Source organism: Diabrotica undecimpunctata, chromosome 6, assembly GCF_040954645.1.
Source record: "Diabrotica undecimpunctata isolate CICGRU chromosome 6, icDiaUnde3, whole genome shotgun sequence".
Classification (NCBI taxonomy): Eukaryota; Metazoa; Arthropoda; class Insecta; order Coleoptera; family Chrysomelidae; genus Diabrotica; species Diabrotica undecimpunctata.
The window spans coordinates 64,412,529-64,438,301 of NC_092808.1; the positions used below are offsets into that span (position 1 = coordinate 64,412,529).

General features: G+C 34.2%; 1 protein-coding gene across 1 annotated transcript in view; it reads right to left on the minus strand.

Moving 5' to 3' along the window:
- LOC140443475 (uncharacterized) overlaps window positions 1–25,773 on the minus strand; it is a 54,013-nt gene that overhangs the window by 16,956 nt on the left and 11,284 nt on the right. Inside the window, exons 2-3 of the mRNA XM_072534764.1 lie at window positions 5,103–5,199; window positions 3,268–3,515 (exon numbers count right to left, since the gene is read on the minus strand). Coding sequence (XP_072390865.1) covers window positions 3,268–3,515; window positions 5,103–5,199 — 345 coding nt within the window. The remainder of the gene's footprint in view (window positions 1–3,267; window positions 3,516–5,102; window positions 5,200–25,773) is intronic.

Here is a 25,773-nt window from a genome sequence, read left to right on the forward strand (position 1 = left end):
GGCAGCTGATGATAAAAAGGAGTTATTACCAGTAAAATAATAACTATAAATAGTAAAAAATAAGAGTTCTAGACAGAAATGTCTACAAAGGGATTCCCGATCGAATAGAAAGGTATATGAAGAACTCAGAAAAGATGCAAAGAAAATATGCAGAAGGAAAAAGAGAGAAATGTTGAATAGAAAAATACAACAAATTACAGATTATAATAACAGAAGAGAGGCTAGAAAATTTTACAAGGAAATCAAGCAATGCACCCAAGGATACATAACAAGATCAACAGTTTGCAAGGACAAAAATAGGGCAATTATCAGCGAGAAAGAGGAAATAATGAAAAGGTGGAAGGAGCATTTTCAAGAGCTGTTAAACCCAGAAAAAGAACAAAACGAAGATGAAGAGATAATTCACCACACAGCAGAAAAACTAGTTGAGCAACCAACATTGGAAGAAACGATAAACGTCATAAAACATCTAAAAAATAACAAAGCACCTGGCACAGATGGAATAACTGCAGAACTGATAAAGAATGGTGGACATGCGCTATGGAGGCGTATCCATAAACTAATCGACCGCATATGGACACTAGAAGTCATCCCAGAAGATTGGAAAGTGGGAATCATACTTCCTATGTACAAAGGGGGAGACAAACGACTCTGCAAAAATTATAGGGGCATAACAGTTTTAAATGTCATCTACAAGATATTATCAGGAATTATATATAGCCGCCTGGAATCGTTTTCGGAGGAGATTATTGGTGAATACCAATGTGGCGTCAGACCAAAGAGGTCAACTATAGACCAAATACATATGTTAAGAGGTATACATGAAAAATGTGTTAAATATAACATACCTATTTACAACTTGTATATCGATTTCAAACAGGCGTTTGATGGAGTAGATCGACAAAAGATGTTAAGTCAACTATCTATGTTAGGGATACCCAATAAGTTGGTTAAACTTATACGAATGACTCTGGAGGGTTCCAAAGCTATGGTGAGAATAGATGGAGATATGACGCAGGCCTTTGATATTGAAAATGGAGTTAGACAAGGGGATGCCTTATCAACAACACTTTTTAATCTAACTTTAGAAGCTGTTGTTAGAAAACTGGATGTAAACGGCTGTATTAATACAAGATATATGCAAATATGCGCATATGCGGATGATGTTGCCATAATAAGCCGCAACAAAAGGGTATTGAGCGAAAAAGTCATAGAACTGAAACGAGAAGCTGCTACGTTTGGTCTATATATAAATGAAAACAAAACAAAATATATGGAGTGCACAAAATTGAATGAACATGAGAATCTGAAGGTAGACAATGATTCCTACAAATATGCCTCCACTTTTCCCTACCTAGGCTCAATAATAAATGACAACAACAACATCAGTCAAGAAATACAAGCACGGATTCTTAGCGGTAATAAGTGCTTTTATGCATACAAAGACTTAATGAAAAGTAAGTTACTGAATCGTGAGTCTAAGCTGAGAATCTACAAAACAGTAATTAGACCAGTGGTCACATATGGATGTGAAACGTGGACCCTCTCAACCACTGATGAAAATCAACTGAGAATATTTGAGCGCAAAATACTAAGGAAGATATTTGGACCAACCCAATGCAGCGATAGTTCGTGGAGAATTAAAATGAACCACGAGCTGGATGAACTAATGCAGAGCGCAGATATTGTCAGATTTGTAAAATCACAAAGACTAAACTGGCTTGGTCACCTAGAAAGAATGCCAGATAATCGAGCTGTAAAAGTAGTCCAGAGATGGAAGCCCCAAGGAAACAGAACAAGAGGAAGGCCCCGTAAAAGATGGATAGACGACGTAGAGAGGGATCTTAAAACCATGAACATCAGGCAGTGGCGAAGGAAAGTATCCGACAGGGCAGAATGGAAGAACATTGTTAAGCAGGCCAAGACTCACAAAGGGTTGTAGCGCCATTAGAAGAAGAAAGAAGAAGAATGGTTAAATGAAGTTTAAAACAAAAATAAAGAGAAAAAAGAATATATAATCAGTGGCCAGAAAATAGAGGGTTAAGTAAAGATATATAAAATAGCTAAACATAGAATGAAGAAAGCAAAAGATTTTAATCAAATTGGATGTTAGATAGATTAAAATAATAAATTATTAGTTCACAAAAAGGATTCAAAAAGAGATGGAAAAAGGTACTTTGACAATAATTGACAGACATTAAATGAATAATTTGACAGAAACTCAATTAAGTTAACGGAGAAGTTGTTTAAGAAAGTTGGACCAAATCATATTCCTGGGAAGTTTGGAGCAATTTAGAAAAGGCAGGAACAAGTTGGCTAACAGGCTGATTTATTATAAATATGGAAGTGGGACAAATTTCAAGCAAATGGAGATACATTATATTAGTTTAGAAAAACAAAGGAGATATACAGCAATGCACAAATTACAGGACCAATAAACTACTTAGTTACACCACGAAAATATGAGAGAGAGTAAATAATAGGTTGATACGCGAAGAAACCGAAATATCTGGTAATCAGTTTGGTTTTATGCAAGGCAGATCAAAAATAAATGAAATCTTCATTATAAGGCAGCTGATGATAAAAAGGAGTTATTACCAGTAAAATAATAACTATAAATAGTAAAAAATAAGAGTTTTATGTATTTATAATCGGTATTACAGAGGAAGTATATGGACACGCATGCAGTAGAATTAGGGTTGAATGGATGAAATGAAAGGAAATAAATTGTTTTTTTGTGTGACAGAAATATTAGAATGAACCCGAAGGAAAAATTCTATGCATCTGTCATAAGAACAGCCATAATGTACGGAACTGATTGTTGGGCAATTAAAGATAAGGAGGAATAATGAATGCATGTGAAGCAAATGAGAATGCTTAGATGGATGAGTGAAGTGATAATAAATAATGACAATAAAAAATAATAAAATTAAGAAAGAGTATATTAATGGAAATCTAGGGGTGACACCAATTGATTTCAACGTGAGAGTGCATAGGTTAAATGATTCAGGCATGTTCATCGTCGAGGCGTGAATCACCCAATAGGAAGAATTGCTGATCTGCAAGTTCCTGGTAGGAATAGGATGAAAAGTCCAAAGAAGATCTAAGGGGAGACGCTTAAGCAGGAAATGTCGGTAAAGGGGATTATTAGTGGTATGACGCAAGATAGAAATTAATGGAAAAATGTAATTGGGAGCGCTGATAGCATATAAATAAAGGCAACGAGTTTAAAATTTTCATCTATTATGTATAAATATAAATACTTACTTTCAAGTAATTTGCTTTCTTATGTTTCTTCCCTTCTTGGTACTTTAAGCCATGATGGGATCCTCCACTACTGTGTTTAGCTGATTGATGACCACCCTCTTCATTGTGGGATGTTTTTTTTCCACCTTTTTCTAAGTGCGACGTTTTGTGTAAATCTTGTAGTTCTTGACCTTTATTGGCATGTGCCTCATCATGTTTGCTACTTTTTCCACTTGAACTTCCATGTTTTTTTACAACAACTTGTCCACCTAAAAGACATAAAATGTACCAAGAAAAATGGTAATATTGGCTCTTTTCTTTTAATTGATTAAAGAATGTAAATTTTCATTCATACATGAGTGTAGCGAATATTATATCCATATGCCACGATTAATGGGTTATAAACTTTTTGGAATTGCTTAGTTAGACATTTTGTTTCTCGGCTAACCTATTTACCTTAATTTTTAATTTACATAATCCGAGAGAAAATTTTGATGTATTCACCACCCATTTATAATCAGATTATGTGTCGATAATATTTTCTACTCCCTTTCTACTTGAGAACAGATAAATTTGGTTATTAACTTTAATTAAATCAAATGCTTTTATTAAACCCAAAAAGCACTTACAGGCTGGTTTATTATATCCGATTGTTTTTTTTTCCACTAACAGTTTTAAAGCAATATTAACTTTATTAAAGAAGATGGAACTAAGAATCTTATCGAGGAAAGAAAACAGCAAAAGAAAGATATTTTTCAAGCAAGAACTGTAGAAGAAAGAGAGAACCGACAAGAAGAATATGAAATAATAAATAAAGCAGTTAAAAGAAATGCAAGAAGAGACAAAAGAAGGTGGGCTGAAGAACTGGCAAAACACGCTGAAAAAGCTGCACAATACAACAGAATTAGAGAGCTATACCAAATTACTAGACGACTAACAAAAAATGGGCCCAACTGTTAAAACATTGTAAGATGCATGGCAGGCGAATTACTTACTACAACAAATGACCAAGTAGAGAGATGGAGAGATGGAGAGCATTTTTAGAAGATACTAGGCATGCTTAGGGAAAAATTAAAAAAGGACCTATATATATATATATATATATATATATATATATATATATATATATATATATATATATATTAGTTTTTTTATATTCATGCTTCAGTCCGTAGTGGCTGCGGCTATTTTTTTTCTACCAGGTCTTGTAGGTCTTTTGGGTTCCTAGCGATTAGAATTATATCGTCAGCCTGTCGTCTTATTATTAATTAATTTTCTACTTACAGAAATCCACGTGGTTAAAGCTTCGACTGAAAGTATACTCTAAGTATAAATTAAATAGTAATGGGGATAGTATGTAACCTTGTCTACATCCTCGTTAGATTTCTATTGCTTCAGAGAATTCACAACGTGCCCTAATAGCTGCTATTTGACATCAGTAAAATTATTTTCTATTCTTCTATCGCTAATGTCAAGTTTTTGTTTTCTAATCTTTTTAATTGGTTGATCATGCTTTACTTTAGTAAACACCTTTTGATAGTTTGTTAACAAAACAGATATGAATATCAACGTTCATGTCTCTACACCATTATATTAGTACATTGATCGCAAATAATGCTCCCCTGGTTCCCAGGTTATTTCTGAAACTAAATGGGGTTTTACTAATATCGCCATCTAGTTTTTTGTATATCCCACATATGATTTATTATACGACCATATTTATTTGTAAACTTTATAACATTTACATGGAAAATGGAATAGGTTATTTAAACTAGAGTCATATGGAAAACGTAATTAGAGAAATAAACTTATATATCCCTATATAAGCAAAATATATAAATTAAGAAAATCCAAACCTTTATTATCCTGTCCATGTCCCTGAGCAGCTGAATGTGAGGATTTGTGTTTAACTTCTACTGCTAATGAAATACACGACAGGCATACTACTAGAGACTGAAAAAATAAATAAATAAAATAGTAACAATAGCAATGTTATTTAAATTAATTTTTTAAGTGAAATTATTTAAGTGATGATATGTATATACCTTTATTATACAAAATACTGAAAGCTTTTTCTATATAAAATAAATTTTTAATTTCTTTTTTCAATTACTGCAAGTTTAGTGTCTGTAACAGCCTTATTTAAATCCAAATCAATATTGGTACAATTATAATTACACAATAATTGGTTTCTGTGGTGAAATACTAATTACATCGATGTCTTTCAAGTTCATTTACTTATTGCAAGTGAAACATTGATTTAGAAATTATATCTTGTACAATCACAATGTCCATTTGTTTTATATAGCGTACGGACTTTTGCTGTTTTCGAAACATTTTGAGAATAATTATTATCTATTATCGAATTAACTGTATACAAAGGAAAAAATAAAGGCTGGCAAAACGATATAAATCCAGTATACACTAAAATCATAAAATCAACTTAATCAGAAATATACACATGTATAATATATATATATATATATATATATATATATATATATATATATATATATATATATATATATATATATATATATATAAACCTACGTATAAAATCCTGGCTTTAAATGTTATAGTATATGTATATATTTATCGATTATTTTTTTATTCATCAAAATTTGAAATAATTGACCGATTGTTGCTCTAGAATTACCTTGTACTCATATTTACCAACAAAACTCTAGGTCATACCACCAATAATTTAGCACATTGTGTTTTTCGTTTGCCTAACGGTTTCATTCTTTACACTTCATTTCAGTTATGACCTAATAACCGCGCTTGAACTCTTACCAAGAAATATGTATAGACATTATCTGAACAACCAAAGTATACTCGTACAGTACTTATTGTTTTTAAAATATTTGACTATAAACATGGTCAAAGAGTAAGTACAATACAGCCAGGTAAGATTTATGTACATCTGTTTATCGAAGTTTTAACAATATTTAACAGGAACGACATATTACAAACAAATAATAATTTTAGTGCGCTGCCGATGATGCCAATAAACATTAGCGAAATATCGAGTTTGAAGAGATAATAGAATCGTCTTTTTTTTTACCGAAAAACCTGATATCCCTCTCACTAGTTTTACTTATTAGACGGTCGATAAGATGATTCATCCCTACTGTTTCTCGGTTATTATAAAGAAAAACCAATCCCAAGGTTTTCATCACTCTGTTGTTAGCTTGTTGCTTGTTTTTAGATCAATACGCCGTTGTGATCATGCAAGTAGACCCGCTGAGCTCTCTATTTTAAAACAAGCACTCATCCAAAACGGTTAGGTACCGCGAAAATCACATCAATAGGAGCATCCGCAGACATCAATCTTCCACTCAATCTCAACCCAAATACCCATCATACGCAAGCTATGCTTCCTTACATCAAAGCTGTTACTGACAGCATTCCAAATGAACAACACGGAGTTTATAAAATTCCTTGTGCAGACTGCCCCGGATTCTATATAGGAAAAACATGTCGTAGGATTCAAAAATAGCATTCTCGAAACATTCCATTTCTCGCAATTTGGTCGCAATTTCGACTCAATTTCAACTACGACTCTAGCTCAGCACCATCTTCATACAGGTCACAAAATTGATTTTAAAAACTCCAGAACCATAGCCCCCATTCGCTTTTATAAACAAGAATTATTCGAGAAGCCATAGCAGTTGAAAAAAGGCCAAATTGTTTCAATAAAAGAGATGACGGCATACGATTACCTTTGACTTGGAGACCCCTCATTAAAGAAAATACCGTCCGCTTCACCCGTCAATCAAAATCCTACTGTCAGAAATGTTCGCGATAACCCCCGCGCCAATACCACGCTGGCCCCCACGCCAACCACTACCCAAGCCACGTTACAATCGACTGCATAAATGACCCGTCCTCTATTCCCAGCACCAGTAATGCATTGATTAGTAATCAGTGTAGTAGTGTCTGGGGTTTCGGGAGACTTAGACCTCGGAAGCCCTGAAGGAGGAAGTCGAAAGCTCGGCCCAATGGTAATCGACGCGGTTTAACCCGGAAGACTGTTGAGTTTAATATTAATTCCTGTAATATTATTAATCTCCCAGCAAAAATAAATCACATTTCCAAAAATATTCTTCCACTACTTCCAGGTAATGCCATGAAATTGCTTATTCGTCTTCTTCACGTGCCATATCACAGTTATTCGACTTTGGCGATCACCACTGCGAAATCTTCTTGATCTTCTGCCACCTGAAATAATTGTGCTGCATTTGATATCTCAGTTCATGCATGAATGTTTCTTAACAAAAAACCTGTTTCCTTCCTACACCTCTACGGCCTTCTATTTTGCCTTTAAGAATCAGTTGTTATGTGCTATATCAATTTCCCCTCACTATATGTCCCAGGTAAAATATTTTCCGATGTTTAACAGTTTTTAGTAATTCTCTATTTTTGTTTACTCTACTTAGTATTTCCTCATTAGTTTTTCTTGCTGTGCAAGGTATCTTCAGCATCCGTCTATGAATTCACATTTCCAATGCTTCAATTCTGTTTATACTTGATACTTTTAGTGTCCTCACTTCTGCTTCATACAAAGGTATAGACCAAATATAGCACTTAACCATTGTCTTAGTTCTAAACTAAGATGATTATTGCAAAGAAATATCTTTATTTTCAGAAAAGTGGTTTTAGTAATTGCTATTCTTTATTTCTATGTCTGGATCTAGTCCGTCCGTCATGACAGTTCCCCAATATGTAATTTTGTAAACTTTTTTAACTTGGACTTCATTTAATTGAAGCTCTGCATCTGGCTCGTATTGATTATACGGGTTTTTTTTGGATGGTAAATTGAAATGTATTATGTTACGGACATGTTAATGTAGGTAACATAAGTATGTGTGATTACTGGCGTATGTTACTAAAAACAGTTATTTCTCTTAGAATGAAAAATAAGGTAGAAAATTATTAAAATCATAAATATGAAGATTTGTTCTATTATATTATTTTCCAAACGACTGAATTTAATTTTGCGATATGTCGAGTATCATTTGTTCTAGAAGTAATGAAAGTGTGTTAATTCTTTTCGCTGTTAAGAACTTGTGTGCCTAAGTAATTATATTTTTTTCTGGTTTTCAGTGAAATAATCAAATAGATCCTTTCTAGAATCAGATAAAATCCTTTTTAGGTCAGTTATTAAAATTTTCATTACATATAAAAACAAAGTTTCGTATAGGAGAGATGTTATAACATTTGCAGAAGACAGTCAGATGTTTTTATTGTGACCATACTTAGCGAGCGCGACCTTATTAAAGTGGTCGAAATTTCGTTCACTGAATGTGTAATACTAACAATATGTAAATCGGAATGGGTCAGGACTTATTTTGTTCACACTGTCCTTTGTAAATCTAAAATGCCTAGTAACATAAGGTGAAACTACAACGGTAAAACAAGTATTGAGCCAGGAGAAATCAGTAAACTCGCAGACTCGCTGAAGAAACTTGCTGGAGAACAGAACTTATCCATAGAGTTTAATGAGACGACATAGTTTGTAACAATAGTTTTGTCCATGCTAAGCGTCTGACGCAAGAAGTATCGCCAAATTTTACAAAAACAAGAAGCTACATGTATTTGTTATTCCTGTGGAATATATATATATATATATATATATGGGTAGTTGTGTTATATATTTTATGTATTTAAAACCATTACAGTTTTCTCTTCCTAGCTTTACTCAAGTTCTTCCAACTTTCTGCAATTTTATTTCCCGTCTCCCGTCTGTTATTGTTTTTATTCCACTTGCTGTGACTGGCTATTCTTACATGTCTGTAAACAATTCAGTCTATTCTATATAGGTCAATATTACTTTTTCTCGTATTCCCCGTCTTATTTCCATATTTCTTATGTTCATCGTTAGTACTTAACAACATCTAGGGCATTCTATCTCTGTTGCAGTTATCTCACTATTGATTATTTCGATTATTACTCAGTATACTGTACCATTTAAGTACTTTGGAATCTTATTTTGACATATATTTAAATATATGATATAGATATATTTAAATATCTTTCCATAATTTGTTGTAGAACTGGCGTACATTTTGTTAATATCTATAATATAATTATGTCCCCATTTCAATTTGACATGGTAAATTCTATCCGGTTGCTATTTAAGAAAGTCTGATTGCTTTATAGTTCACTAATTGCTATTTCCTAAAAGAGCAATAAGTTTTTGCAAGCTTCATTAGTTTATATAAGAAATATTTGTTCCATAGAATTGATACTCGTACTAAAATAAGATTTTTGTCAATTTATTTTACTTGAAACTTATCCATTTTGAAGAATTTTAAATTATACGAAAGTAAATACGTCAAATATTTTATAATTCGTGGTTTATTCCGAATAATATATATTACGATATATTATAATAACAGAACCCAATTTCTCCGAATAATTGATTGCAGAACAATGCTTTTAGTGGACTTACATCAATCATTTAATTACTTAGAACTTGGTTATAAACTCAAACTGGTCTTATAATTCAACTAATAGACTGTACTAAATTGCATCCAGAGATCTTCTAATCCTACTATTAGTTCCCCTTATTGTTCTTCAGTTTCCAAGCCTCTTAAAATGTCGATAACTCATTTCATGATTTTCCATTTATTTATTGCTGCGTGTTTCGACAATGCTTATCTTCAGTTTCATTCGCTTCGGTTATACTTCATAATTTTATAGAATTTTTGTAGAATTTTCATATATCGCCCTCTCCTCCTCCGCTTAATTCACCATCTTATTTCACATATAAATACTAATCTACTATATATACTATTAACATTAGTGGCAGCCGTAGCTCAGTGGCTATGTTACTGGCTTAACAAGCTGGAGGGCCTGGGTTCGAATCCCGGCACCGACAAAAATTTAAAAATTTCAAATTTAACTGAGCTGCCACCGTGCTTCGGAGGGCACGTAAAGCCGTCGGTCCCGGCTACGAAAGTAGTCGTTAGGTCATGTTAGGGGCGCTTGCGCGACCTGAAAACCCTAACACTAGACCTTAGCCAGAAGGTTACACGAACTTTACTTTTACTTTACTATTAACATTAGAGCAGCAGCAACAATTTACTACTTTCCTGATGCCATTACTCACTAATATTCTACGAAGATAATGAATAGGGTACTTAACGATTTATGCTAACTAATATCCATCTTGTCCTTTTAAAAATAATTTAAGGCCACCTTCTGTAATTTTGATGTCTTAACAATGCAGTTTTTCGACACTGATTGTCGACAAAACTAATCAAGTCGTTAAAATTAATTTAAACGAAATTGATTATTTTGAAAATATTTAAAATATCAATAGTAAAAGTTCAATCAACAAATAATTTTGTTTTTTGGCATACAATAAATAATTGAGCAAATAAATGATAGAAAAAGAACCATAAAGAAAATTTCTTAAAAAATATATCCAATACAGTTGTAAAAATAATATAAGAAAAATATGCAAATAAATTCAACACTTAATAAATTACAACCCGTCAATGATATTCGCTTTAAAAAACACGAGACGTCAATACAAAGACAAAGGAATTACAAAACGATATCAAACATTGTAAGCAAAATCCAGTAGCACTTACAAAAAGACGATATTCTTAATATGGTAAAATTGTCAAAATAAAACAGGCTATATACAAAATGATATACAGATGATGAAGATGAATGTCTTTTCGTTTCTAAAAACTTTTTGCCTTTATCACATTACGACATATTTCTTTCTACTTAAACTTCATCAGATACCGGTAGATCAAAGATAAATGTAAAGACGGAGTCAAGCTTTGTACTGATATTTCTTACTATGGAGTAAACACAAGTACATAGACGCAATGACACAGAAAGTTAATGACAATAAGTAGAATGACATAAATTCGTTTCTCGAATTAGTTTTCGGTTTAGGTTTCTGTGTATAGACACCCAGTTTTTTTTATTTCCTGCTATCCAAAGTATGTGTGTTACCTACCTACTCCGTTTACTTTATGTTTACTCCGTAGTTAAAAATATGGGCGGGCAAGGGGTCTGTTTTTCTATCTTCGAGTTTGTCGTCGATCGAACATATCTAAGAAGCATTAAATATGGGGCGAGACATGTCAAGGTAGTAGATTTACAAGCTTATACAGAAAAAGCGGGCTATTATTTATGTTGTGTAAAGGGTCTTTCAATTAAGCATTTTTTTATATTCAAATTTAAACGAAACAGTCAATGTGAGATATCTTCGAAATTTTTCAATCGTTTGAAAGACATCTCTATGCTATTATGTATGGAAATAATCTAAGGGAGTTAAATTGCACAGTGTTGGCAGCCAGTTCACATGACCACCACGTAAAATGATAATGTAATCAAATTGTTCGTGCATAATCTCCAATGTGGCATCAGCTGTTTGGCATGTAGCGCCTTCTTGTTAAAACCATATGATTTTGGTATCTCTATCATACAATCCAGGACAAAATAATTTGGTAATTCTAACAGAAACACTTACATGCACTTTACTGGGCTACTACTTGAGGCTACTTGAGAAAGTAACTAAAACCGCTAAAGGTAGTAGATATGCTAGAATGCAGATTCTGTGCGGTAAAGAATTACCCCTTTATATGTACTCAATTTGCTGTGCCCTACAAACTAGAAACTTCAGAACACGCTATCTAGGAGCATATGTGTTAAAATTTCTAAAACAAATAGGAATGCGTTGAGAAAGGAGACACAATCGATCTTTTAGGTCACAGTGTGACTTCTCAAATAATGTAACAATATTAGTAACCATAAACTACCACTATCTGATTGATAAGCTCCAAGTAGAGCGAAATATGTTAATGTATAAGCTTTTAGTCACCTGTGCCATTTACAGAAATTTTAGTAGATTGGAAGTATTTCTGAGTTTTGTTATTTATTCCTTATTTACTAGGCTTCTTTATAATCCTGATTTGTGAAATTATCTTGCCAAATACAATTCAAGATATTATGTCGATTATGATAAAGTTCTAATCGTATAGACAAACTTAAGACTGTTCTTAGTGACAAATTCTAAGTTTCAAAAAATTAACTAAAAGTTTATCCGATTTAATAATGAAAGAAATTTGACTATGAGACGAATTAATTTGTTCGGTGAGAATGTGAAGCTACTAGTTTTAAGTACATTACAACCAATATAAATATTAAAAACACTAATTATTCCTTTAAAATGTTCTATTGTAGTGATTTGTAAGTATTCTGTTAAAAATAACTTTGTAATATAATAATACTTATTAATAACGATCCATATTGTAAATTGATTTCCGTAGCACAAACATATATCAAACAGTGTTGTTTGGTTAATAACTGTTCGCAATTAATCAACATTTGTATATGCTTGCGTAAGTTAAAAGTGAATAGGAACAATTTAATAGTTTCAACATCCCATACGTTAGCTTAGCAATAACAAATTTTCATTGGGCTTTATTTATGTAAATTGATGCATGTACCTTTATTTTCAGTGATTTTGAGATCTAAATTTCAAAAAGAAATTTTATAACAATTGCAACCAATTAAAAACCAATGGCGAATATTTTTAGGGACATTTAATGATAAGGTGAATAAAATATAATGAATTGTTCGATGGGGAACCGGAACAAAAATCTACCAACAAAGACAAAGGCTAAATATGGAATATGATAGAAGAAAAAAAAAAGAAAAAAAAATACAAAAAAATTGTTAATGGGTCTGTAAAGAATATACATATTATAAAGCACTCCCGAGATAATCGAAATAAGTGTGACACATTATTCTCATCATTGGAATTATCCACCACAGCTCGTCTTGTACACATACATACATATATGTATATGTTTATAGTCACTGATATTAACTAAATATTTGATAACCACATAGTATTTCTAGTGTTATACTGAAAGCTCTACTGTAAAGCATGAGTCGACCTAATACCAATTCGTTTTTGATTCCAATTTAAAAAAAAGTTTGTCTAGAACTGCAAATATCCTCTTACGATTGTTCCAATAACGACAATGAAAGATTTTTTATGGCCCTTTTTTCTTTTATTATTAATACTCTATAGAAGTTTGCGATGATATTGTTCCAAATAATTTTATTAATTTTTCAGCTGAATATCCTAGCTTAATTTCAAGATGACTTGAAGAATCGTAAAATCTTTAGCAGAAAAAATATTTAGTACCATTCCTACCAACTAAAGCAACACCATGGATTCCGAGTTGTTATACGTAATTTACACCCTTTAACTAATCCAGATGACATTAAAAAAGCGTTGCTAGTGCACGGACTTACAACAGTGAGCATCTCCAACATTAAGCCAAGAGGCACAAAGAAAGAACTCTGTTTAATATAGAACTGACTATTTACACTAATAATAAAGATATATATGATATCACGAAATTACTCAACTCTATTGTCACAGTTGAGCCTCCGCATCCGAAAAGGGAACTACCTCAATGTCCAAAATGTTAACATGTTGGCCACACACACAATTATTGCCTCAGGAGTTCACGCTGTGTAAAATGCGTGGGCGATCACCTATCGTCTCAATGTCCAAAACAAAAGAACATAAAAAAAGATCAATGTGTAAATTGTCTAGAAAATCATCCAAATGTCCAACACTTCCATGAAAAAACGCAACTCAACCACTTTTTTTCGTCTTTATAGAGGGTGGTTTGGAATCTTCAAAAGACATCTCAGTCCAGGACGCCGCCTGACTAACTTTAGTGCAGGATTCGTTCTTCGTACTCCCGGCGATAGTTCCCGAGGTATTTTAAAATGCTCTCTCGTCACCGAGTCTACGCCGAACGCCTACCTGCTAAACCAGACCCTCCTCTGTCATCCAGCGATCCGGAAGCGGAATGGCCGCTGTAAGGCCGGCATCACTTCCGAATCACTACCTTTATTCATTCATTCTCCATTCATACACATCCACACTCTATTCATCAGCAAGGAGGTTCCCTGTCTAGTTCCAGGTAGCGCGTAGAAGACACTCATCGCTCCTAGTTCGGCATTATTTCCAGATGGGCATTTCCTTCTTCCCCACAGTCTGACTCAAGCATTCCAACTCATACAGTGTGACCCATTTTTCTAGCTTCACCTTTCAGCATCATTCATTCTTACCTTGAGCGTTGGTTTAGCAGTCTTTCTTCCTCTTCCTTTTTCTTAATCACTGCACGGATATAGCTGTGTATGTTAGTCCAAACTAATTTATTTTCAATCATTCTCTCAATCATTTCTCTCACTGTAACAAAATTCACACCTGTCTCTCTCTCTCCATTCTGTTCCTTTCCACTATCCATCTGCTGCAATCTAACATCGTATGTGTCACAGTGTCTGAGTATCCACAGTATAGGCATTCATCTGTATCAGCCTTTCCGATCCTATAGAGGTAGGCCCTAAAACACCCGTGTCCTGTGAGCACGTGCGTCAGGAAATATTCCAGTCGCCTGTGGCCACAGTCCATCCAATCTCTTATGTTCGGGATCAGCATTTTTGTCCACTGTGCCACATCTTCCGTGTTGTTCCATTCTTCTTGCCATCTTTCAACTGACCTTTCCCTTTTCTGTCTTTTCTTGGCCACAGTAAGGTTTGGACCTCTTCTCTCATAAAGCTCTTTTCTTTCCACCGCCAAAACATGCAACGAAACACATCCAGTGATGGTCCATAAGGCTGCCGCAGACACAGTCCTGTAGGCGCATGCCACTCGCAACAGATTTGTTCTGTCTACTCGTGTCATGAGACTCCTACAGGCAGTTATCTCTACCGCCTCGCTTCAGACTGGTGCCGCGTAGAGGACGATCAACTGTACAACACCGTATAAGACCCTCCTCCTTTCGGATTTGGGTCCTCCAATGTTCGTCATCATCCTCCCCAACGCAGCCGTACTATTCGCAGCCTTCCGGACCACCTCCCGCACGTGCTCTCCCCATTTTCCATTCTAGTGCAATGTCACTCCTAGATACTTTACTTGTTTCTTAGGTGTTAGACATGCTCCCGCACATTTTAATTCAATATTTTGCCTGTTCCTTGTCCCCTTCAGAATGATGGCTTCGGTTTTCTCTGCCGTAAGTTTCAGTCCGTGCTGCGTCATCCATTTCTTTACGACGCCGCCTGCGTTTCGAACCCGGTATTTGAGATCTGGCTCATCCCGGGCCACTACCAGTACAGCGAGGTCATCCGCGAATGCGAAGGGGGTTGTACCCTCTCCGTATTCACAGTGCATAACCCCGTCATATGCCAGATTCCATAGCGTCGGGTCCAAGACAAATCCCTGGGGTACCCCGGCCGTCACGTCCACGATCGTGCCCTTTTCCACCATAATCCTTCTCTCGGACAGATACTCCGCCACCACATTCATCAGGTAACCAGGACATTCTCTTTCCTCCATTGCCTTCATTACCTCGTTCCATTGCAACGTATTGAATGCATTCTTAACATCAAACAACAGCAGAGCCGCCCAGCGATGTTCATTCCCCTCTGTTGCGCAATGCTTCAGTAATGCTTCATGAGTACACTCATGATTGCATCAATCGTGCTTTTCCCTTTACAAAAACCAAATTGCCTCCTTAATAAACCACCTGACCTCTCAATCATGTCGTCTATGCAAACTCGCAGCATCCTTTCATACAGCTTACTGATGCATGGAAGCAGACAGATGGGGCGATACTTTTCCCTAGCTTTGGGAAGCAGTATTAACCTCGATGTCCTCCAAGGCTCAGGAAAGGTTTATGCTTCCAGCAGTGCATTCATGTGTTCCAGAAGCCATGCAGGTTCCACACGTCCTAGACCCTTCACCGCCTCAGGTGGTATCTGATCTAGTTCTGGGGACCTACGAGTCTTCAGTGAACCCAATGCCTCGATAAGTTCATCTATGGTAAAGGGTACAGCTCGCTCAGCTTCTTCATCCCTCCATACACCATGACATCTGCCGTCCGGAAAGTGCTCTCTTGTTACCTCAAGCTTCTTATCCATAGGCATTTCGTAAGGAGAATACGCATGGAACTTCTTCATGACACGATCGCTTGGCTGAAGTGCCCAAGCCCCAATGGCTACAGCCATTCTTTAGGCCAAATCAAATGCTTTTGCAACAACAGCCATTTAACAATGGTCCAAGAGGGACATTCCAACACCCTAGATTCCAACAAAATCAACAAATACACTATACATCCTATAGTAAAAGTATACTGTACACTATACATGTACAAAACCCCAATTAACCGTAGAAGAACTCTTTAATATCGAACAACAAGAGGAAAACAATTACGATGAAGGTATTTAAACTAACATATACCCAGATTATCCTTACTACGAACAAGAAAGCCAAGAATTGCATTCCTATGCTGACAAAAGAGAGCTCCATTACATTCATAAAATTCAAGACCCATCTCTTAAACCCTTTATCGATATAGAAGCCACTAAATCTTTCCTTAATCTTGATATAGTCAATAAATTCTACAAAAATAATATTAAATTTTAAAACCATTTATATTTACTTCAATCTTTCAGAATCATTCACAAAATTATTTTATAGAAATTCCAATTTTTTCCGAATTTAACTCAGCTATTAACTTAAAATTTTATCTTTTTAAATTTCAATAGATATCGGTTACACATCCATGAGGAAGAAGTACGTAAGCAGATCACTTCGATGCTCGATCAAGTAATTAGCAGTCCGAGTCAATCACCCTGATCATCCCCGATCTGGGTCGTTCCAAAGAAACCAGATGCCTACGGAAAAATTAAATTTCGAATAGCTGTCGACAACAGGAAGGTGAACGAGAAAACCATCGGTGAGCGATATACGATTCCAAATATAATAGAAATTGTGGACAAACTAGGATGCTGCCAATACTTTTCCATCCTAGATCTAGCCAGCGGATTCAATCAAATTAAAATGACCGGAGAAGATATCCAGAAGACTGCATTTAACGTTGAAAATGGCCACTATGAAAACCTCAGAATGCTATTAGGACTCAAAAATGCATCCTCAATATTCCAGAGAGTAATGAAGAACGTACTAAAAGGACTTTTACGAGAAAGGAAAACAATAGGTGGCGAAATATATAAAGAACCACCTTAATCTCGGTCTGTTCACCTAGAGCATCTAGACTGCATGGACAGGCCATGTATTTAGGATAAAAGAAAATAGGCTTCCAAAAAAAAAACTGTTGAATGCAAGAATGCAGGGGAAGAGACCTATTGGAAGGAGGACCAAGAAAGGGATGGAAGAGTGACATACATGATAACGCCAGAAATGTCCTTGGCAGTCGATTGTGGAGGAGAATTGCTACAGACCGGAAAGGATGGAGAGATTTGATTAGGGAGGCCAAGGCTCGAATTGGGCTGTAGAGTCATAAGATGGATTTATACTCTATAGAAGTTTGCGATCAAGTTATCCCAAATAATTTTATTCATTTTCAGTATGGTACAGACCATGCTCTACTTTGCGAACCTGTACTATTTATCAATTTTTCAGTCATAGTGTGCTTAAAAACCTGTACCATTTCTACTATCGAATATACCGTGTAGTATTATTGTACTGTTCTAGTTATTTCCAAGACTGTTTTATACGTGATTTGCATGCGGAAATAGCATCACATTTAAAACAATTTCAGGTAAGGCTCGACAACACAGCGATCTGTCGCAGCGGGCAGCGATCCAGCGATCGTCGCGGTGATCTGCGATATGGGGACATCACATAGGACGCGATATCTTTATAAGCGATACACTATACTGATTTCTTTTTAAAAATAAAATCGTTCTAGTTTTCATAGTTCTTGTGTTATTTTTGTTGCAATATACCTTACCTATATGCACTATACAATGTTGTTATAATTATAATAATAAAATAACTATATTTTATACTTTTATATATACCCCTAAGACTGGCTCGCTGTGACATATCTTTGTATGACTTGGATGATGCCATACTGTGTAATACAAGTAGATCGCCTGCCGGCCTCGGTCAGATGTCGCTGCCCGCCGCGATAGATCGCGTTCTGTGTTCCCGAGCCTTAGGGACAGAGAAGGGATAAAATTATATGATTCCCATTTGTAATTTCACATTGAAACTTATGGAATATAATATATTTCTAAATTACTTTTTCTATTCGAATTTAGATTTCTTTAGAATGACACCATTTTTCTTCGAATTAGAAGTACCAACCGCTTATAAAATAAATTATTATTTTCCTATACACTGACCATTATTTATACAATTTAATCGAAATTTTGACACAAAAGATTTGATCGTTTTGACGTAACAGATAAATAACAGAATATGATCGTAACTTGCTTAAAGTCAAATCTATTCACTAGTATCATTAATCTTTTTCTGCCTAATTAATTTCTTAATAGGCTGATTCCTATGCCAATATTACAGTAAATAAATATTAAAAAAGGCAGTAAAAATGTACTTCAAAAATTGTAAAGGCTCTATCACTACCCGAATACCAATCAATCTCAAATGAGAACAACTGCCGAGATCAAACCGATATAACTTAATTTAAATAAATTAAATTCCTACGCCTAAGGTCATGTCCACAGGCTCTCTAATACCCCCTTGATAAGTTAATCTGGAAGGAGGCCCCGACAGGAAGAAGATTTAAGGTAATATGGTCAGATTTAAGAACAACAGGGCTTCCCACCAACCCAACTATCATGGAGGACCATGTGAGATGCAGCCAAAACCCAACCCGCCTTATACTGCTACAAGAAGAATAAAAAATATGTAAGTGTTTATTTGTAATAGTGTGCAATTATTCGTTATTGAGAATAGAAACATCACGTTTTTTAAGTACAAAAATGCTATCTGAAAACCAAAAAAATTCAACATATAATATTAGCTGTGTGAGATATACTTAGCTAAACGATGTACTACATAGGCATAACAGGTATTAGAGTGTCTGTCGGCAAAAAAAGTTTATGATAGATACTCTCTCTAAACTTTGAGTATTGCTTTATTAGGCCGAATATGACATGGTTTCCAAAATGCCCCAGAATCAAAAAAAGTTGCAGAGGGAAACCGTGTCAGACTCGACCTAATGAAGCAATTCCCAAAGTTTGGAGAGAGTACCATTATAAACTTTTTGCCGACAGGCAATCGATGAAAAAATGACTGACGATGTAATATAATTGGTTCATTCCAATTTTTGGTTTATTTATATCAATTATATACAAACGACGAATAACCTTTAGATATTCTAGTAATCAATAACAGCCAAAAATGTATTTTTCATTGACTTCGCTGTTCCTAAAAATAACAATGTGTTGGATTAGCATCAGGAAACGGCTAAGTATATTAATATTACCATATTTCACGTTATCAAATAAATGTGGTATGCGAATCATGTTAAAATAATTCATACCAATTGACTGAGAACTGCATTAACAGAGTTATAATATTTGGCACTAAAAACAGTCGAAAGTGAATTTTGGACTTTGGGACTAAAGGCGCCATCACTGAAGAAACTAACAAGGTTAAAGGTGTAAAAACAATATTTACCAAATTGATAATGGATGAAAAAAAAAAATAAGAAGATGGAACAAGAATAATGGATTCGAGAAGTGAGTGACAATACCTATTATAGTTCAACAAGGCAAAAACGATTTAATGCAATGTGAGCCAGTATCGGAAATAAATATTTTATAATGGAAGACATTAACACGTTCAAGTCCGACAACGCGACTGTCGCGTTGAGTGAATATAGCCTCAGAGGCCACCAACGCGAGTCGCGCGGTCTTTGACTATATGACAATATATGAACGTTATCTCAACGGATTTTTCACGAATTACAACAAATATCTGCTGGCCGCTTCGAAACACTGGCATATACTGGAGTTTGTGTTTGGTTTTTGAATTTTGATGTTAAACTTTTTTCTGAGTATATGACAATGTATGAATGTTAATAAGGCAGATTTTTCAAAAATTATAACAAATATCTTCTGTCCCATTGATAAATTGGACGATAAAATATGAAACCCTCAATTTCATTGCTTACTTTTTAAATATTCAAGCTGGAAAACGACAAAATTAGCTGTAATAAAAGGTTGTAAAGTAATAAAAGTAAAAGCATCGGTAAGCTTTGAAAGAATCACCAGATGTATTTAGATTATATTGCATTTGCAATAATTTGTTGTATTATCATAATCTTATTCCGTCGGTTTCTTTTGCTGTGCATTCAGTAAGATTTTCTACGCCTTCGGTGTTAGATGTTTTTTGGTTTTACTGTTAGTCATTGCACGTGTTTTGCTAAATACTTCAATTTTAAATTATTTTTAAAATGAGTGATGAATATTGCCAACCTTCGACTTCTAAACGAGGTAGGTGGGAAACTTCTCAGCCAATCTCAGATGATGAATTATTACACATATTAGAAGATTCACATGACACTAGTGACGAAAGTGATGAAGATTTATATTGTGATCAAGATGATCGGACAGACGATCCTAATTTACAAGAAGAATCTGAAGATGATGATGGTGATGATGAGTCTCAAAATATTATTGAATGGTCTTCAGAGGTTCAACATCCTACAGTGCATCCATTTACAGCAATACCAGGATTGAAAATTAATGTGGGTGGCAGCAATCCTATTGATTACTTCAATTTATTGGCATGTGAATTATTCTATGACCTGATTATTCAAAATAGCAATTTATATGCCGTTGATATTCTTTCTCTAAGTAAATCTGAGAAAAGTAGAATTGCAGCTTGGAAGGACATAACTGTTGAAGAATTTAAAATTTTTCTTGGTTTGTTGTTTCACATGGGAACCATAAAAATTAATCGTATGAATGATTATTGGAAGAAAAATCATTTATTTAGTATTCCAGTGTTTGGACAATACATGAGCCGAAATCGTTTTATGTTAATTTTGCGTGTCTTACATTTTAACAATAATAGTGACAATAACCAGTCCAGACTTGCCAAGATATCTCCATTATTAGATTTTTTTAATAATAAAATGGAGAATCTTTATTATCCAGAAAGAAAATTAGCCCTGGATGAATCTATGATTTTATGGAGAGGAAGACTTAGTTTTCGTCAATTTCTCAAGGGCAAACGACACAAATATGGTGTCAAACTGTATACTTTGGCAGAATGTACCGGGATGATTCAACGCATATTAGTTTATAGTGGAGCTAGTGACCCTGTAGTTGGAGGACGTAATCATACGGAAAAAGTAGTGCTAAATTTGATGGATTCAAAACTAAATGTTGGTCACTCCTAATATATGGATAATTTTTATAATAGTGTTCCATTGTGTAAAAAACTACTTTCGGTTAAAACTTATCTTACAGGAACATTGAGAACAGGAAGAGCGGGAAATCCACACGAAGTTGTTTCTCAAAAATTAAAACAAAATGAACTGGTGAGTGCTTACAATAATAAAGGGATATGTGTGTGTAAATGGAAAGATCAGCGAGATATTTTAATGATCTCTTCAGAATTTGGCCATGAAATGGTTCCAATAATATCTAGGAAAGGAATTGATAAAGAAAAGCCCCGTTTAGTCGCTGAATATAACAAAAATAAAGGTGGTATTGACTTAGGCGACCAGATGTTAAATTATTATAGTTGCGAACACAACACTATGAGGTGGTACAAAAAAATTGGCATACATATTTTTCAAATTATGCTAATCAACGCATACTATTTCTATAATAAGTCTAATACAAAAATGTCATTGTATAACTTTTGATTGTCTGTGATTGATAGTCTTTTGGGATCAAACCCAAAAATCCCTCAAGTAAAGAAAAATTTGACGTTTCATTTGCCATCCCATTGCCCTAAATCAGCTAATGGTATTACAAAACGACGACGATGTAAATATTGCTGGCAAACTAAAAAAGAAAGAAAGGACTCATTGTTTCATTGTGCGTAGTGCCCTGAACATCCGGGATTGTGCTTAGAAAATTGTTTTAGACGTTTTCATGAAGAAATTGAAAATTAGATAATTAATTTGTTTTCTTGATGTTTTTGCCATTTAATAATTACTTATGTTAGTTATCTAGGTTCATAATTATATCTTTTCTCAATCAGATTATTTTTTTTTTAAGTTCAACCGACACATTTTCTGCCCTGTGGCTACCAACGCGACTCACGCGTTGAGTTTTTTTTGTGACCAAATTAATTTTTTTTTGTACCCATATTTATTATAAATGACTTTTTAAAGTGTACCTTAAAAATTAATTAGTTTACACAAATACATCTTAGTGGCCCACTGTTTTCCCTTAAAAAAAGAGACGGAGCTGAACGTGTTAAAGCAAAAATAGGACATCCACCATAGGGTGGGCGCACATATATTGTTGGAGAATTTGGAATAGGCAGCAGTAATGAGTGAGTTGACACGTTAATATGAATTTTGTCAAGATTCAGAAATTAATGTCACTACCACGTGGTATAAGCTACATGAGCAAAGACCGTATACAGTGGAAGCACTACATCATGCATAAGTTACTGGAAAACCAACAAGAAACCAGATATACTATATAATAATAAACAAACGCTACAACAACTGAATCAAAAGTGTTAAAACTTATCTCGAAGTTGACTTGTAATCATATCATAATCTGTTAGTCGCTAATCTGGAATTAATTTAAAAACTTGCAAGAAAAAGCAAGGATAAGACCAATAGATATAACTAGATTAAATTAAACCAGGTAAAATGTCACTAAAAAGATTTACAATAAATTCATCGAATTGCCTAGCAATGGTGAAGACTCCGAAACAGTTGGAATAAAATTGAAGACACCATCACTAACATTTGTTTGTTCCCAGTAGTTAAGGGAAAAAAACAACAAAAAAGGTGGTTGTATGACAGATCATATACTGGGTCTTATGGAAGAAAGCCAGAAAATAATAATACAGATAAAAATAATATAATAAGAGACTTGCAAAAAGTAATAGGATAGGAGATTAAAGATGCTTAAGAAGAATGGATAAAAAGAGGCAAGTCTCTTAAGACATAAATATTATTTTCAATATTTTCCCGGTAACAGCAAATTAGTGACTGCCTATTTTGCCTACCTACCTGAAAAAAATTGCAATTAAATTGTTGGCAACTTCAAAAAAGGAAGTGTTTCATAAATAATAAATAAATTTTATTGCAAAAGATATTTGTCCTCTGAATATAACAGAATGTAATTTTTATTTATATTATTTATACCCAATTTTCAACTTACGTAACTTTTTAAGTGATGATTTCACAAAATTTACACAGCAGTTAATCAATTTGGGTGCAGACTTTGGTAATTGTGATGTGAAAACTACATTATCATCTAGAACAACTAGGCAAGTCCACATTCAAAGTATACCGAGAGCACACACATCTAGAACAACTTTAATAAGGATGGTTTTACCAGAAATATACAACAAATAAAATGTAAAATACAATCCCCTCCTGGAAACTTAAAAGTTTCTTTTACCACGGATTTATGGACATAATAACAAACAAAGTAGATGTTTTAATCCATTGCCCCATTTTTTTGATGAACATATATATGTATCTTAAAAATTGTGTACGTGGATCTCGCGAATTTGGACAAAGAAAAAGTGTTATTGACATACAGAAATATACCATTGACATTTTTAAAGAGTTGAAATAAAATCATTAAAAATCATTAAGAATCATTAAAAATCATTAAAAATCATTAAAAATCATTAAAATCATCAAAAAAAGATTGGATAAAACAACTAAGAATAAATAATGCTGACTGATTCCAGATGAAACTGATAAACAAGGAAAAACAAATATTAGAAGTCACAAATAAAACATTGAATGAAATAAAAAGCTGGATACCTTTAGCGGATAAAGAGTGCACATAAAGAGTATGTATGCCTTAGAGATAAAAACAACCATATAAATAACCTGTGTCAAGAACTGGAGCAACACTGACTGGGGTGATTGCGGGGTGGATTGAGTAGCTCTGCGGTTACCACAGCCGGTCCCAAGTCCGGATAAAATGTGGAGGGTGATTGGCAAGGTTAGCAACCTAGCAATCGTAAAAATAAATACTGCTCAAAGAAACAATGTACAGCCTCGTAACCGGATTGATACTATGAAGACGACTACGGCAAGAAATAAGGACAAGCGAAAAACGTCCAAAACCCAGATGAGAATCACTACTTGGAATATCCCAAGAAATAACCCAAGTGCTGAAAGAGAAAGAAATAGACATTTGTGCTCTACAGTAAACAAAAGAGAAAGGAAAAGGTTAATCAAAATTAGTGGAGTAGCAAAAGAAAACTGGGCCAAAGAAGGTGTAGCCTTACTAATACACCAAAGCTACCAAAATCACATCAAAAAGTGTTAATACATATCAGAAAGAATAGTAACAGCAAAGATAAGAATGGAGAAGGAAGACCTGAACATCATCGGAGTTTATGGCCCAGAAAATAACAAGCCTCAAACAACAAGGGAAGTGTTTTATGACCTATTACAACAAGTAGTAGATCAAGTCAGACGGAAGATGATAATGTTGTTGGATTTTAACGCTCGAATAGGTAATCAAGTAATACCCGGCATTAAACAAAATCATAACGAGAATGTTAAAAATGAAAATAGAGAACTGATGATTAACTACTGCACGAATAACGAACTAAGAATAAACAACACATTTTTTGACCACAAAGACCAACACAAATATACATTTAATAACACCCGTATACAAAGATCTATGATAGATTATGTTATAACCAACAGAGATATACATCCATTTAAAATAATCGACGTATGATGCCTCAACTCAGCAGATGTAGGTAGCGACCATAGCCTAGTATTATGTAAAATAAGAATCATCCTGAAATACTTCCCACCCAAGAGAGCTGCGCCAACACAAACAAAAATCAAATTCGAAGGACTAAATACGGAATTCACAGAATACTTATATGTACATGAAAAGAATATCAGGGAAAATCGCTGGGAATGAAATAACAAAAAACTCAAAAATAATATAATTAACGCAGCAACAGAGCGACTTGGAGAGAGGAAAGTAACGAACACTAACATATCAAAAAAGAAAACACCATGGTTTATAGAGGAAGTAAAGACAAAATGTAAAGAAAAGAAGAAAGCCTTTTTACAATACAGAACAAAACAAACACAACAGGCATACAACCACTATAAACGAATCAGAAATGAAACGAATACTTTAGTTAGACAAATAAAAAAGGAACACTGGCAGAGTGTCTCAAAACATATGGAACACGACTTCTATGGAACACAAAAGGAAATGGAAAATTATGATGTTAAAGTTACCATCATAATATTTACCACCATCTAATGTAAACTAAATTGAAAAAAAAACAACTTTTAACGGGTTTTTACCCACATATTTAGTGGCTCAATACATGTATACCCACTTAGTGCGCTGATGATGGAATATGGAGTCCGAAAACGTTTTGTGATATAGCCCGATTGGGTTTTTTAAATTATATACCTTTTATAAAAGATTTTTAATAAAATTTTTTGTTATATATGCTATACAGCCAACTACAGGAACTTAGATTCCTTGTGGATT